Raw genomic sequence first — 16,933 nt, forward strand, 5'->3', positions numbered from 1 at the left:
GGTGAACACGGCACTTCACCCCACCGAAACATGAAAAATATTCGATTCCGACCAAAATTTTCGCGAAAGACGACCCAACTATATGGTCCCACCATCCGTAACCCATAGTACTCAGAGCCCGCCGTAACCCAATGCCGTCCTGAAACCAGCGAAACCATCCATTTAAAAAGAAGTAAGCTCTCGCACCGGAAAATATGGCAGAATACTTTCATGCGAAATATGCCACAACGTCATCGGTCCCAATCCAAGCCCGAAAGTGGTTTTTCATCGTCCTGATACGAAACCATATCGAGAACAAAACATGCATGTGCATGAAAGTCCGCGCTCTACGATGACAGTTTTCCAAATGCGCAGGATCCAAGGGTACGCGATACCTTTTTTGTCCTTTTTGCAGTTAAAGCCCCAGGACAGATTTTCTCTTCAGGAGGCAAGGAAGATTTGATTGGCTCTGAAATGGGAGAGGCTGATCAGTGACGAAACCAAAATAACAAGAAAATGAGCGCGCTGTTCCAGCCCGCCTTCGGTCGCTCATCTATCGCGGAATGATAGAGTAGAGTCTTCTCCCCGCAATGTTCCAGCAAAGTGCTCGAACGACTGAAAGCATTTCAGTTCAGGAATGGTCCTTCTCCAGCATGTATCCACTGCGAGATGCCTCCTATCATTATTTCGGATGGAACTTGTTGTATTGGTGGTACCGCTACAGGTGGAGAGTGCTTGAAAATAAAATGAACGAAGAAAGCGACACTGGATGAGATACTTGAGCGAGAAAATAAATGATTTGATAAGGTGACCGACCCCTGGGTTCATTTACAGTGTGCCCTTGCATGAGCATTGCCTCTGATGGCTAAAATGAGGCTCCTGGCTATTCTCAATAGGTATTTTATTTCTCATTAATTTCTGTTACCTCAGAATGACAGTTTCGGACCATAAAGTATGATAAGTCGGCAACGCAAGCACGCGACATAACCAGCACGAGTAAAGTACGTATGTGCAACGCAGAGATTAAGGCTTAGGAGGGGATGCGTCCCTTGTCCCCGTCCGCTTCCCTTCCTGAGCTCCTCACTTCCTTGTCGCCACGTGCGGTTGGTATCCCGTGTTAGAAAATAGACACCTTTACTTATTTCTACACCCCAGCTCAGCTTCAACCTTCATCAGGAACCACAAAAACGTATTAATTTCACGTGTGCTTATTTCGAGCGATTAACACGATGGCAGTGCGACAACATTGAATGTTCATTCGTGGATAATAATCCCCGACCAAAATATTGAGGTATTTCTCTTAGGCATTAGCCATTTCTGCGCCTCTTTCACTGCAGTGCCGAACGTATAGTTGAGAATGCGGTCTCGGTTTGCTTTAGAGGATACCCAAAGCGTTTGCCTTAGAGGTCTCGGTTTGCCTTACAGGATACCCAAAGCACACACACACACAAAAAAAAACATGGTCGATCCATTGGTGGATCCGACGGAAATACGTTGGCATTAAAACTTGAAAACCCTTTGGGAACTCCCCTTCTCAACGCTACACAACCCTTCACGCGACCCTATACAACGCTTACGCAAGACAGCATCGGCAGCTAAACGAGCCTTTCGGGATGCATCCGATTCAGCTTGGCGGCGCCGTCTCGCAGCCCCAGCCTTCTTTCGCCGCCGCTCGGCCGCTCCTCCGCACAGCTCTCATAATCCATGGCGCGCCCACGCAGACACGTCTGAACCAGTCGACCAGCACAGCTACATTGCCGACGCGACGCGTCGCACTCTCCACGCGCCCTCTCCACTCACCGCGCATGCGCGACGCGCCGTGGCTACAGACAGACCACGCCGCGATTCTTTGGTAGCGAGTACTCTAATGTCAATCAATTTAAGAAAAAAGGAGACGTAGGCCGCACTATAGACCTCTCCCTGTTTAGAAACAAATGACGTCAGATGGTACAACAGCGCCGCAAGCTTGGTAGACTGGAACTACTATAGCAAAAAATCAATGTCACAAGGACGCCACGTTTAAATATAGCTTTTCATACTGTAAGGTTTTTATGCAATTCCTTACATATTATTAGTGGTATGGCGTTGTTCCGCTCCATTCTACTGGTAGCCCTATCTTTTCGGTAGCCCTTTCTAAAGATGGCTACGGGGCTCTTCCATGTTCAGCATCTTCAGGAGCCTGAAGGGCACGGGTTTCTCTAGGAGTGCACGGGGTGTCTCTATACAAAGCAAGCCCGAACTAAAAAGTCGTAATAACAAACCGCATTCCGTACAGGATTACAATATTGACTTTCAAGAAGATGTTCCCTTGGGTGGAGCCTTCTTTTCTCTCCGCGGTGGACTGGGAATGACAATGAAGCCGCCAAAACGACTAAAAACGTGACCTTTGTGAAGAAATACGGCTTTTTGAAACGGCGGTGCTGTTCGGTTTCGCTATGTCTACCAACGTCGTGATTACGTCACGGTGACTTTTCTTCGGTAGAGGCTTCGGAGGCAGCGAACAAGTGCCCATTCGTGGAACCCAGCCCTCCCCTTCCGATTTGTTTCAGTTTCAGTCTGTCTATACCAACGTCATGATGACGTTTCTCGGGTAGCAAACCAGATACATCCAGCAAATGTCCGTAAGATATCCTGCCCGGGACATTTGGATATCCAGTGGAGTTTGCCACAGATCCGTTTTACATCCATGCGATATCCCAGCGACTAGCATTTCTGCCATGTTTGTAGATCCACTGAAAGTCCCTGCGACGTCTGTCACGGATATTTGGATATATAAGGGAGATTACGAATATCGTGCATATTATGCTTTTAAAAATTGTGTGCATCACATATTTGGTGTTCGTAGAGTGCGTAGAGAACACTGCAACTGCGTACCAGCAAATAATATTTGTGTGTTTTAACCCATTTGATACTATTGTTCCCATTTGGGGAACAAAATATTACCTTAGCCTAACAGGATTCATCACAGTACACCAACACTGTGGGACCTGCCAGCATAAGAGCCGAACCCCGCCCGCCTTACTTGGACCACTTGGGAAAACCCGCAGTAACCTCTATTTGCGAGCTGGATGGAACATATACTGAAATACAAATCGTTACACACACGTTCGTTAGGGGTAGCGTGGCGTAAACCATTTGTAACGGTGATGAGGATGTATCTTCGCAATTCCTGTGTTTCTGCATCAACTCACAGTATACCCAACAACATTTCCAACATCCCTTCCCATCAACTACTGTGTTTTTAATTCAGGTTACAGCCTCTATAAGGACAAACAAATCTTTCCTGGATCTCCCATAGATATCCCTAGGATATGCAGGCTGCCTGTCATGGGACATTCAAACATCCAGAGCGCGATATCCTTCCAACGTACCAAGGACATCTGTTGTCTACTGGAGTAAGCCCAACACGCATTGAAATTGTGCGATATCCCATAGATATCCTACAGATGTCGAGATATTCAGGACGTTCGCGACCTTGTAGGGATGTTCCAGGGATATTAATGGTTTGCTGGGTAGAGGTCTATTCATCTCATTGACCATTTCTATAAATGCAAACTTTATTTAAACCATTGGGATTAAAGGTACTTTTTATGTCGAAGGAACATTTATGTATGGAATTTTATAGTATACACACAAATAATTTTATTGATTCTGATGCATATGTAAGGTGGAACATAAGGTGGATTTTGTATCACATAAATGTGTCATGTTTTCAACAAAAGCACATTGTTAGCCGAGGTCATGGTGTTTGTATAAAGTGCTTTTCTGTGCACATACTTCAATACATGTCAGATAGGCGTCCCAGTTGTCGTGTGTTGAGACGATTGTTAAGATATCAGAGTCATTGCGAATTATGCAGGTGGTTCAATCATTTTCACTAAGATGACAGTGAAGACAAACTGTCACATGAAAGGAAACTCCCCAATCATCATCATAAAATAAAGTTGTTGTCACATGTACGAACACCACGCGTTGTCCCTCGCAGGGAACTGCCAAATATCTTACGGTATCCCTCCAAAATACCTGCCAAAAATGCCAACGATGCCCGAAAAGCCAGCATATACTGGTGTTACAGCCCTACGGAATTGAATTATAGACTCCAGATTTAACATTCCCTGGAGATATAAAAATCCTGCCGCAGAGTCGCCGCGCGGAAGGAAGGGCAAAGGGGGCAAAGCCAGCATAGAGATGTGCGCCGATGCCGTTTTTGTCGGCGGCGCGTTGGGTCCATTTTGGGCCGGCGGCGGCGGCGTTCAGCGCAGATCGGCGGCAACGCAAGCAGTGTTGTACATATCGCCGTTACAAGTAACGCCGTTACTGTAATCGATACTTTTTCGGTATCGGAGTGCGTATCGCGATACTTTTTAAAATTGGTATCGGAAGAGTATTTCCGTTACAAATTTATGGTAACGCGATCTCCGTATCGTTACCGATACCGATACTTTTTAGTGCCCCACCCTTTCTTCACCGACGACATTTCTCACTCTTGTTCATTGTCAATGGTTCGCCTAGCCCTCGACAAGAAGCCTGTGGACATGTCCAAGTGCTCCGTAACCGGAATTATAGAATTACTATACCAAACACATGTTCACTGCTTTTCTTAGAAACTGGAGAAAATAACCACAACAAAAGAGTTGAGGTCAACGAACAGAGGTCAAGTCATTGACAGTACGCTCTGGATTCCACTGCTTAGCTGCCGTGTCGCACTGAGTCACGCTCACATATACTGTGGTATTGTTAACTTCGGATAGGATTCCTTGGTAATCGGACTCCAGGGTGTGTGGGCCTGACACTAACGTAATTGTCATACTGGTCTCTGCCAACTGCCGGAGAGACCACGGCCTGAAAGGATGGCAGAAGACGAGTTCCAGAACGAGCTATTGATAAAAGTCTGCTGTCTTTTTACTGCAAAACTGTTTACGTAAGCGATACAGTATGTCTATGTTGCATCATCTTCGTGTTTCAAACAAAAGTATCGGGCAAAGTATCGCGTTACTTTTTTTTAGTAACGGTAGCGGTATTCGTTACTTTAAAAAAGAAGTATCGTTATCGGTATTTCGATACTTTTTACTCAAGTAACGAGTATCGGTATCGCGATACCATATTTCGGTAACGGGTACAACACTGAACGCAAGCGAGCTGGTGCCATACACCCAATGGTTCGAAATTAAAAGTGAGCACTGATAAAGAAGGTCCCCCAAATGCAACTACAGTTCACTGTATTCATATTTAACGAACTGTACTGTCAAATGCACTGTCATGCGGTTCTACGCACCGTTGAATTGTTATTCTGCTTGAAGATACGAACCCTAAATCCCACACATTTGATGTCAGTGCTTCAATGTACCAATCTTTCCAGAATATTATATATTGAAAGAACACAACAAATTGGTGCAACTCGGATTTATTGAAGGGAGAATGGCAGGCAGTAAGAAATTGCAAACAGTAAATGCAAAATGTACACAAAACGGATTACGCAGAACTCATGCTCCTTCACCTAGTGTACACAAAATACAGGGGTCCCATTGAGTCGCACTACATAAGTTTGCATAACTTTGGCAAGCAAAAAACAAAAAGGAAACACCATGACCAACACATATACACTGCTGGCCTCCCTCCCCAACAGGAAAGTCATGAAGTCGTATTAAAACTCCATTAGGAACCATATGCTCCAGATTCAAGACCAACAAACACGGGAAAATCTCAGGCCAGCTCTCTAGAGAATAGTCGGGTGGGATGGGATGGGATGCATTTTCTGTCTTTCTCGGAGGCACGATGCCGGCGAGCTCAATGTGCATAAAAGAGCATCTTTAAGTCACTTTAGTCAAATAACATTTTTACTGACTGCATTCGCCTCTATGTGAGATTCTTTTTCGATTGATACGAAACATAACAGGCTTTACTCGAGACATGGAATGGTTATTTATGCCAAAGATGTTTCGAACTGCAGGGAAATCAATTCCACAAAAGATATAACACCAATTCTTAGCTGTGAACACTAGTCGCATTATTTCGTCAAACCGTCGTTCAAGCTGGTGCTATATGCGTCGTCTCTATTACAAGAGTCAATCAGCCCCCACAACAGATTAAAAACTTGGTAGTCAGTGCGGTGCACTCAACATCTGTCCTCAAATTTATTTCAGACACTTCGTAAGTCATCCAGCCGCATTTTCATATCAATATTTTGTTTATACTGGTCGTGTCGCACATAAATGCTTCCAGCGTGCGGGCTTTAATAGGAATTCGCAGGAATGCGTTGTTACGGTTTCTGATCGCTATACCGAAGCGCTAACGTGAAGAGAGATAAAGAAGAAAAACGCAAAACTGTAAGTGAGCTAAAAGAAGAACCACTACCGCTATTGTTAAGAATCGGACACTGGAATAGTCCGTAAATGTCTGTTTCTCAAATATCAAGTTTATAGGCTATGTTAATAACATTTACTCATTCCACCCTTATGCAACGCGATATACTGGAATCTTCGAGACGCGTCCCCCGTTCCTGCGTCGGCAGTTATGGCGCGATTTTTTTTTCTCTCTCTTTCTCGGACGCACAATGGCGGCGCAGTTAATCTCAATGTGCATAAAAGGGCTTTTTGTACTCAGCGCTTTAGTCAAATTACACATTTCCTGGCTGCGTCCGCCTCTCTGTATCGAGGCACGAAATGTTAGATTGCGTCAACAACGTTTCGAACTGCGGGAAAATCACTTCCACAAAGGTAACCAAACCTGTAACCTCCGGCGCCGACTGTGGGGAGCTGTGGTCCTCAGACCCCCCCCCCCCTCCCGGAACTTTCAACGTTTCGAACTGCCGGAAAATCACTTCCACAAAGGTAACCAAACCTGTAACCTCCGGCGCCGACTGTGGGGAGCTGTGGTCCTCAGACCCCCCCCCCCCCCCTCCCGGAACTTTCAACGTTTCGAACTGCGGGAAAATCACTTCCACAAAGGTAACCAAACCTGTAACCTCCGGCGCCGACTGTGGGGAGCTGTGGTCCTCAGACCCCCCCCCCCCCCCTCCCGGAACTTTCAACGTTTCGAACTGCGGGAAAATCACTTCCACAAAGGTAACCAAACCTGTAACCTCCGGCGCCGACTGTGGGGAGCTGTGGTCCTCAGACCCCCCCCCCCCCCTCCCGGAACTTTCAACGTTTCGAACTGCGGGAAAATCACTTCCACAAAGGTAACCAAACCTGTAACCTCCGGCGCCGACTGTGGGGAGCTGTGGTCCTCAGACCCCCCCCCCCCCTCCCGGAACTTTCAACGTTTCGAACTGCGGGAAAATCACTTCCACAAAGGTAACCAAACCTGTAACCTCCGGCGCCGACTGTGGGGAGCTGTGGTCCTCAGACCCCCCCCCCCTCCCGGAACTTTCAACGTTTCGAACTGCGGGAAAATCACTTCCACAAAGGTAACCAAACCTGTAACCTCCGGCGCCGACTGTGGGGAGCTGTGGTCCTCAGACCCCCCCCCCCCCTCCCGGAACTTTCAACGTTTCGAACTGCCGGAAAATCACTTCCACAAAGGTAACCAAACCTGTAACCTCCGGCGCCGACTGTGGGGAACTGTGGTCCTGAGAATCCCCCCGGAACTTTCACATGGAGGGCCTGGCCCCCTCCGAGAAGTCTACCCTGCTGACAGTCAAGATGAAGGGATATCCGACAAATCGTATGCTTCATACGAATGAACATTAAAAAAAAAAAAAAATAGAAAGAAAGAATAAAGAAAGAAAACCTCATGACACGGAATCCCATGCACCCCGACTGATCGCTGGGACTATGCTTATCGTCGCCATGCGATTCATACCTCACTTCATTCGGTGAAACCCATATTTTGTTTTGATTTGTCCTTTACGTGTATCCTGTGCGGTAGAGGATCCAGGATTTTTCCTCAGAGTATAGGGCTCCGACCTTGGACAACATGCTATACACATGCGCTACCTAAAGCCAATTGAAGCGCTATTTATTGACAGAAATTTAGAGGGACCAAGCCATGCCCCTTCCCCCTTAGGTCCACGCCTGATTCGGTGTAGCATTATCTCTTGATACAGTCGTTTTAGTTGGTTATTTCGGACTCGCGTCCACGAACTGTCTGCTTCTTAAACCCGTACTTTTTTTATTAGGCTATCTAAATTAGAAAATATATTTTCTTATAACACCTTATTGAATGCGATGTATTCCTGGAATCTGCCATTTGGGTTTCTCTTTGCAGCGCGTGACGGACTCAGATGGTGGGAACATTCTCGTACGAATATGATGATCGCGATGTTCATTCTGTGATGAAGTTGCCTCTTGATGGAAGAAGTTTTCTTCTCTTTTCTTTTCTTTTTTCTGACACCGTTGGAATCTGTGTGAGTTCATCTTCAGTTTTGGTTTGGCTAACCTAACCCAACCCAACCCAACCCAACCTAGCCTAAAGTGTCACGAGAAATCGCGAACGTGCTATGGGCATTTGTAAGGGAAACTTCACACTAGCATGTTTGTTTTCTTTCTCCCAATCTTTACTCCGTGTCTGCCAATGCACTCCTCGAAGCTGCTATCACCTTTTGCTGGCGGTACCATTGCTGTTTCATTGCTGCTGAGAGATGAAGCTCCAGTTCGCCATAATAACTGCACGGTCTATGGGATAGTCACAATATTATTCCCAGAAACTCGTGTTTTCACCTTGTTGACTTGCAAAATCCGCAGGAAAAAAATTTAAATTTCGTTCACCGACGGCGGTGCGCCAATCAGCGAACCGGCGGCGGCGTGGTGGCGAGGCGCAGGAGAGGAGAAGTGGGAGAGAGAGCAGTAAGTTACGAGTTACGTGGGGAAGGCAGATAGCCGGCAAAAAGACTTTCACGTCTCGGGATGTGGGCAAGTAAGTCTCCTTTGAAATTCAATCCCAAGCACAAAGTTGGGAGGCAATACACTTAATCTCGTCCCAAAGAAAACCGTGTTATGATTACTTATCGTATTGTGTCACTTAATTTGTTGGCTGTTATGCTGTTGTTCCTGTTGCTCGTAAAGTCTCAAGGCCCGCTTGCACGAAACAAACTTAGTGTAATACTTAACGAGTTCCCCACTTAGTGTAGTGCCGGAGCCGTAAGTGGCTTGCACGAAACTTCTACAACACTAAAGTGGTGGCGCTCGCTCCGCGCAGTTTAGGACGCTGGCCAAGGGTCCTAGGAGCACCCTAAACTACCGCACTAAAGCTTAGGACTAACATGTCGGCCGCTATGAATCGTGTATCGAAAATTCGTCGTTGGCCCCAACTGTATCTCGCAATACAGTACGCATTTTCCTCGCAATACTAACAACGTCTCATTTTTTTATGCTGTGGGTGCCGTACGTGTTGTGCTTTTCGTTAGCAACATCTCTCAAAATGATCGCCGCACGCGAAGTGCCTCTAACCGGCACTGCCGTTGGCGATAAGTTCCCAATCATCGAGCAATTCGAGACATACTTTGGGCCACAGGCTTTATTTTATTTAACAAAAGCACGCAACAAGTGACCTAACTCGTTCTTGCAGCTACAATGATAGTACAATACCTTATTTTGGTTCTACAAACTGTTTACGTGCGACGGCAGAAGCAGACGACTTCCCAGAATCCAAACATGCCGTGACGCACGACTTCCTGGGATGAACTCCGGAAGTTCTCTTTCTACCAATGAGAGTCTCCGAAAACTGCTACTGCTCGTAGCCACGATCCACTTTAGAATACTTGACTTAGGGCGGTCGTCGAAGTGTTCGTGCAAGCCACTTAACCGCAACCCTAAACTTAGTGCACTAACGCGTTAGTGCAACACTTGCCAAGTGTTACACTTAGGATTGTTTCGTGCAAGCGGGCCCAAATCAACATTGTTTTCCCGCTTAGGTGCCCTCACTCCCTTCAGAAACGCTCAAATGATATTCAAAAACCAATTTTCACAACTGCCAATCATATGTTGTCTATGAAGTACCGTTCGCTTGTGGGCATGACATTACTCACTCATGCGCACGCTCGTTCATGCTCAATATGGCAAATGAGCTGAGCATAAGTGAGCAAATGGAGAGCTGAGCGCGAGATGAGTGAGCATTGAGTAAGCAAAAGAAGAGCTGAGTAGGGAGTGAGCAAACGAGAATATGAGCATGCGCAAAACTCACTTGCCAGCATGAATATGAGCAAACCAGAAGATGAGCATAAGTGAGCTGAAATCATGCTCAAATTGGGTGAACCAGTGATTTATCCAGACCCCCCAACACCGCCAAACACCTCCCGTAACATACCCCTACATCCCCTCCCCCAAAAATCTGGAGGACACCCCCCTAAAATTTTGTTTGATTGCAAAATATTTCGTCAAAATCATATAAATACACCCCCTTGTGAAGCCTGCTACCCCCGCAGTGACGAAACTGAATGAATGAGGGGTGAACTGAGCATGAGTGAACTTGCATAATACCCCTGTTACAAGAACAGCTTTCGACGACCGTTGAAACCAACTGCCTTAAAAAACATTTGTAGCACGAGCAAGCGTGTATCGTGTCAGTTTGTCAAGCAGCATTGGACTCAATGCCTTTTTAGCAGTTGACACATTACATGCTTTCTGGCACTAGGTACATTTTTCAAGACAGTTGGTTTCAAAGGTCATCGAAGGCTGCCCGTGTAACAGGAGTATAACACTCGTGCACTGTGAACTGACCAGTTGGCATTATGTGTCTTCTGAGAACGTAAGAGAGGCACCATTAAATGGGCTAACTGCTGTCTTCTGCAAAGGATGTTAAATACGGTGTACCCTTGTGCTGAGATTTCGGCTCCTCAGGTGGGCAAAATTAATCCCAACCCTCAGGTGGGCAAGAACCCTCAGGTGGGCAAAATTAATCCCAAAACCGACCAGTGTGGAATTGCTCAGTTGTCTTGCAATGTAACGCCACAAATCATCACTTCACCACCTTGACGGAAGAAAATTTGGGTTCATACTATTATCAGTGTTACATGGTTGCACATGTACATGCTGCTTTTAATACCTTTCAAACTGTTTGTTTGTTTGTTTTTTCATTCAGCCGCAAGATGTCAGACATAAACTTCCTAGACAAAGTTGGGGCTGTTGTCCGGAGTACTGGAGGGTTTGATCAAATTCTTGCAGAGGTGCGTAGTACAACGTACGTTTGGACGATGTTGATTCTGCTTTGTTTGTACCTTGGTCGTAATCATCAATTTTGTTTGTCCTTGTCTTTGTATGTCATGATGCTACATTCATTTATTGCGTGAGAAGTGTAATATGCAAGAAATTATTGTTACATTTTCCTTGTGAACCTGTGAATGGGTAGGTTGGAACACACTTGAGTAATTGCGGTGATGTAGGACGAAGAGACACACATGGACAACTGCTTCTTTCAACCAGTTTAGTACAAATAACAAAAATTGTGAATTTTCAGTCTTATGTACCTACTATCTGTCGAGCGTTATCAAACGATCGATGGATGTACGCAGAAGACATGTAGTTGAAATGAGAGCGATGGGATAACTGCGTGAGTAAGGCCACTGTGGCACCTACGAGAAAAAAATAAATAAAAAGAAGCGGTTGTCCCTGTGTGTGTCTTCATCCTACATCACCACAATCACTCAAACATTTTCCATATTTGGAAGGATTTGTTTGCCCCCTACCAAAGGGAAATGGATACTGATAGGGTATCTGGATACAACAAACTTATGTAGATATGTCACTGACTTCTATGCAGCTTTGTCCTACTGACAAATTTTAATAGACATGGAATACATTCTTGTCTGTAAGGGGGGGGGATTTATTGGCAGAAAAAAAGGAAAAGGTAAGCTCTGACTTGTTCTTCTGCTTTGAGAATAGCCTCACAATTTTCCCTTTTGGCTAAGTTTGGTAATTTTTGGTTCCGTAGTTGAATAAAACAGCACACAAAACAAAAACAGACAACACATCACGAGATCTGCAATCAGCTGAAGTTTATTGTACACGATGAGTGGGGTTAGGGGGCAAAGCACGGGAAGGGGAAGAAGTGACACACAAGCCACCCAGGAACAGAAGTTCATCAGCCACACACAGGCTGACAGAAGTATACATAGTTAAAATGCCAAAGAAACTACCTAAAATTTTTTACATTTGTAGGTGGTTTCTTGCTCAAATAACGTGGCACTTAAAGGGGCACTAAAATGCAAAAACAACTTGCTCTCAAATGAAAGTCAGTGTTTCAATTAGTATAATGCAAGCAAAATTAGATCACACGGTGCTACAGTTTAGAAGAAAAATGCAATGAAAACAGAGCCATCTTCGGCGGCAACGAATGGGATCCCCAGGAGGCAAAGATTGGCGGCACCCAATGAGACAGCAGGAGAAGCGCGCGCATAGCTCATAGCTACCGTGGGCATGTGAATTTGGAACGGGTCCGATCGTTGTGTTGCGTATATGCACGGCATGATGCGCACTGCTGCATTTTTCAATACCGATTCACTAATTGTAGCCCACAACATTTCTCGCTAATGTTCCACTAACAACATTTATCTTCACGCCCTTCGGACAGCGACGCCAGTTCGCTTCGCAACGCGCACTATGTTTTTCACCGGGTCTGCTCCATGGCGTGGCACGCGCGTGCACTAAAAGCACTGATGCACGAGCTGAAACCACGGAGGAGAAGTAAGGAGACCGAACTCTGCCGCGCCGCCGTTGAAAAAGTGTGGTCCCGATTCCTCGAGTCTAATTGTGGCCGCGGCGCGGCGCTCGCGCTCCGTCAGGTACTTGCTCCTCTGAAATGACGTGCTTGTAATGCGCTGTGTCAGACTTACTAGTGTGTCCAGTGCAAGCAGGAAAAAATATTTTGATAAAGAAACACGATTGTCGTGTATCAAGGAACGATCTCTCTTTGCATTTTTCGCCTGGAGTCCTTGTTGGTGCAAAGCGGGAGGTTTTCATTTTACAATGTGGGGAAGCCGCCGTCAAGGGGGATCCGCGTTTGCTCGAAGGTTTGTATGCGTAAATAAGCGTAGTGCTCTCGCAGTTAAGAAGCTGTTAAGAATCGCGGAAGTACCTTTTGTTTTATTTGAGATAAAAAGACACCCGAAGGAGCACATAGGTTGTTGTTTGACATCGTACAGGATGGTAGTATAAGTTGCATGACTGGCAAGGCACCACTGCGAGATCTACATTGTTAATGGTGTGCACTGATTATTATTACTTTCCACGAACATCTCGCAGGGAACATCTCTGAGGAAATGATGTAATTGAGCACATTTGGATTGCAGCTGTTGCACGACAGCGTCGAGCGCGCGTTTCTACCACCCGCTTCGCGTGCACAACGTTTTGGGAAACGGGAACTTTTTGTCGTAATTGTGAAGCATCCGCTAGGGTACAGAGGATAGAGTTACATTTCACATGACACCACACATGAATTTAATGCCCACTTTCTGTCACAGGTTTGAAAACGCGGTAGAGGCCCAGGTGAAAATCTGAACTGGAATCTGAAGTGGATCCATTTGCATGCCAAAGTGGTTTAAAGAGGAACAAATTGTTTCCGGTTTAGAGCGAAGTGGTTCCACTTGATTGCCAAGTGGTTTCCAACTGGCTTTACCCAGTCTCCAGTTGAACTGGATCTGCCTGCCATCTGGTTCCACTTGACTGCCAAATGGTTTCCAACTGGTATCATTCAGGCTCCAGCTGAACTGGATGTGCTTCCATCTGGTTCCACTTGACTGCCAAGTGGTTTCCAACTTGCCTGCCATCTAGTTCTAGAGTGCGAAGTGGATGTTGTATTCCACTTCGCTGGCAAGTGAACTTATCCCTGCTGGTCCACTGTAATTTTGACACCTGCCCTAGAAATATTTGCAAACCTTCATCGGGGTGAATTGAAAACGCTCTGCATTCCTTTCAGGTGCATACAGCAGATACGTGCACCGGGTCCATCGGGCGTTTTTGCAACATAAATGATAATCTCCATTTACATTCTATAATATATCAATTGTTTATGGCCCTACCGCAATTCGCCCGAGTTACTTTTTGTCGGTAAATATACCAGAAACATTCTCGCAGAGTACCGAAATCGAACTTTGGCGTAATTTTCACTTTAGTTTGAAACCGAAACTTTAACGGCCTCGTTGTCGACAAGTGGAGCAGACTGAGCGCCATCTACATCAGTACGTGTTTTGAAATGTCGCGAGCGGTAGATGGGTGGTAGCAGTTCCCGTCTTTCAACTCTTCAAGACGGGCAAAAAACGTGAATGTCTTTGAATCTCTACAGAAGTGCTGCATTTTGCATAGTTTCTTTGTCTCTACAAATTCTGCACCAGCTAAATCACGAAAAACTACGAGCGACGCATGTGACTGCAATTACGATGGTGAGTAGTTTATGATTTGATATTTATGCACGTTTATCTGAATGTGTAGATCTACTCACTGTTATATTTATACTGTTATTTAAAATAGCGCAAGTGCACGCTAGCTAGTGGGGGAACTCCAAGAGCCCCTGCGCATGCTTGTAACTGACTTTGTTATGTGTCTTGTCTTTTAGCTGGCAGTTCGTCATAAAAATGGAGGACGCTTGCAAGATACTATGAATCGTGCGGAATAAGGGCCAGCGCGACTGAAGTGAGAAACGCTGCGTGAGTGTTGCAGCAAAACATTTACAATTTTATGCATGGCATTAGGTGTACTTTTGCAACATGTTTTTCTACGGGTTTTTTCAATGAAACTGAATTGTTATTATTATTGTTGTTGTTGTCTTTATTTATACTCATGCAGAAATACATGAATACTGGGGGCCTGGCAAAAATCAGCAAAGCTGCTACACAGTTCCCACAGAATTCCCAGTTCACTCACAATTGGGTATGGACAGAAGCACTTTTTACTGGCTATCAGGCGGGTATAATGTTGTGAAGTGCACAAAATAGGATTGTAGATACTAAAGTAGGAATGTGGGGAACTTGGAGTTGACTATTCATCTCGAAGCAGTAACAGAGGACACGGACGACAAGTGAAAAAGCAGCAGTCCTATTCACTCATTGTTTCTCTCTTGTGTTGCAGCTTTGGGATGGACAGGATTGCTGACAGTTGGTGAGTCTAAGTCATCTTCAGGTGAAGTAGCATTGATATCTATTAGTACCAATTCGTGACATGTATTTCTTTGAGATGCCAAAAAATCGGTTCAGTGCAGTCTACAGAATGCAAAAAAGAACGCCGCCGAAGCCCATGGGGCACCAAGAACTGATGTAAATTCGTCCATATTTTATATGCTCACGGTATATTTACGTTTGTTCATTTTGCATCTAGGTGGGAAGAAAAAGACACCACGACAGCGAAGACTTCTCCGAGTCAGACGTTTCGGACTCTGAATGTATTGTGTCAGCTGCTGAAGTAAAGAAGGCTAATGAACAGGCCACATACTGGCAGCAGCTTTGTGAAAAGAAAGAGGAGGAAATATCACATCTTCCTTCCTGGCTTCTGTACATATTCCAGGCTAGCAGCACAGGCTGGCTCTCCTGCAGAGCCGCAACAGCAGTTCAGAATAGAAACTGATGCTGAAACCTGGCTCGGCTTCAATAAACTACTTGCAAGTGGGTTCCGAAGGAACCTCGGAATCGATTCCTAGCTCGGAATCGATTCCTGGTTCCATAACCGCCTTGCAAGTGGATCCATTTGAAAATGGAAACGTGTTTCCAGCTGGAAAGCAATTCCTAGCTGGAAATACATTCCAAGCTAGCAATCAATTCCTGGTTCCATAACCGACTTGCAAGCGGATCCACTTAGGGAATTTTTTCACCTGGGGGACCACGTACGTACTTCAGTTTAAGGAAGAGATCCCGAAGACGATTTTCATCTTGGTGTCCGGTTGGGGTGTGAAGCCCATATCTACTGGATTTGGGTCTTTTTTAGCTTGGGTAGACTACCTGGTGTAGCGTTTTGAGCAGCATGCTTGTGCTGAAGTAAATTGAAACTCATGGAACTGAACATCAAAAGTCAGTGTTATTCAAGATGTCAGTGTTGGACAACACACATTACAGACTACATACCGACTTGCTTTTCTGTTCCCAAAACCGTAGCATAGCGTGTCACTAAAACGTCGCCATACACGAAGTTCTCTTAATTGATTCACACGTACGCAGATAAAACTTTCCCAGTCCCAGCTTATGCGGCGACACCACATAGAAATTCCCACATATTCCGAAAGGATCGCGTCCGCAAACTTTACAGATCATCAAACACATCCTTCCACCCACGCCATTTAAATGCGGCTTTTCAGCACAACCTTTGCTTCCTTTGGAGTAGGTTGGAGTCCCACCTATGACACGAAAACGAAGCAACAGAAATTGCAAAACAAGATTGGAGATGACCAGAAAACATTAACTCATTATTGGAGAAATCGTTGTTAATTTCTATTACACAAACACTCGTTTTTAACGCTTCTTAGTAGAGTATTCGAGGGCAAACAGCGCATTGCCTTGCAGGAGATTTCGCGGAGCTAGTACCGGAGGGAACGCGAGCGCCGCGCCGCGGCCAACAATAGACTCGAGGAATTGGGACGTCATTCTCCAGCCGAGTTCGGTCTCCTTACTTCTCCTCCGTGGCTGAAACATAGCTGAAACGACGTTCACTGCTTATCGCCGAAGCAAGAATGAGTCCGGTATAATTTCCATTGTAGCTCCGTAACGGAACCAGAGTTTTGAAGTAACAAGTACGAAATTAACATAGCGTATAACTAAGGCCCCGGGTTTTCCGCGATTCCGCGAAATTTCACGGAATCCGGAATCCATCGCGGAATCCTTCGTGGAATCCTTCGTTTTGCACGGAATTTCGCGGAATCCCTTATTTTGCTCGAAATTTCGCGGCGTTTTGCACGGAATTCCGCGGAAATCCGATTGGGTCGAAGGACGCGGTTGGCGCGATGTGGACAGTTACTACGACGTGCAGTGCAGCGTCGCCGGAGAAGTATTGGACGCTCACGCGAAATAGCGTCAGGAGCATGGTGCGCGTGCTGCGCA

General features: G+C 45.7%; 1 protein-coding gene across 1 annotated transcript in view; it reads left to right on the forward strand.

The window, feature by feature from the left end:
- The first annotated feature begins 8,730 nt into the window (after positions 1-8,730).
- Positions 8,731-16,933, forward strand: part of LOC135377934 (Fanconi anemia group A protein homolog) — a 36,360-nt gene continuing 28,157 nt past the window's right edge. Inside the window, exons 1-2 of the mRNA XM_064610711.1 lie at positions 8,731-8,835; positions 10,999-11,083. Of these exons, the coding sequence (XP_064466781.1) occupies positions 11,006-11,083 (78 nt within the window). The 5' untranslated portion in view covers positions 8,731-8,835; positions 10,999-11,005. The remainder of the gene's footprint in view (positions 8,836-10,998; positions 11,084-16,933) is intronic.

The sequence above is a fragment of the Ornithodoros turicata genome, chromosome 1 (genome assembly GCF_037126465.1).
Source record: "Ornithodoros turicata isolate Travis chromosome 1, ASM3712646v1, whole genome shotgun sequence".
NCBI classification, from domain to species: Eukaryota; Metazoa; Arthropoda; class Arachnida; order Ixodida; family Argasidae; genus Ornithodoros; species Ornithodoros turicata.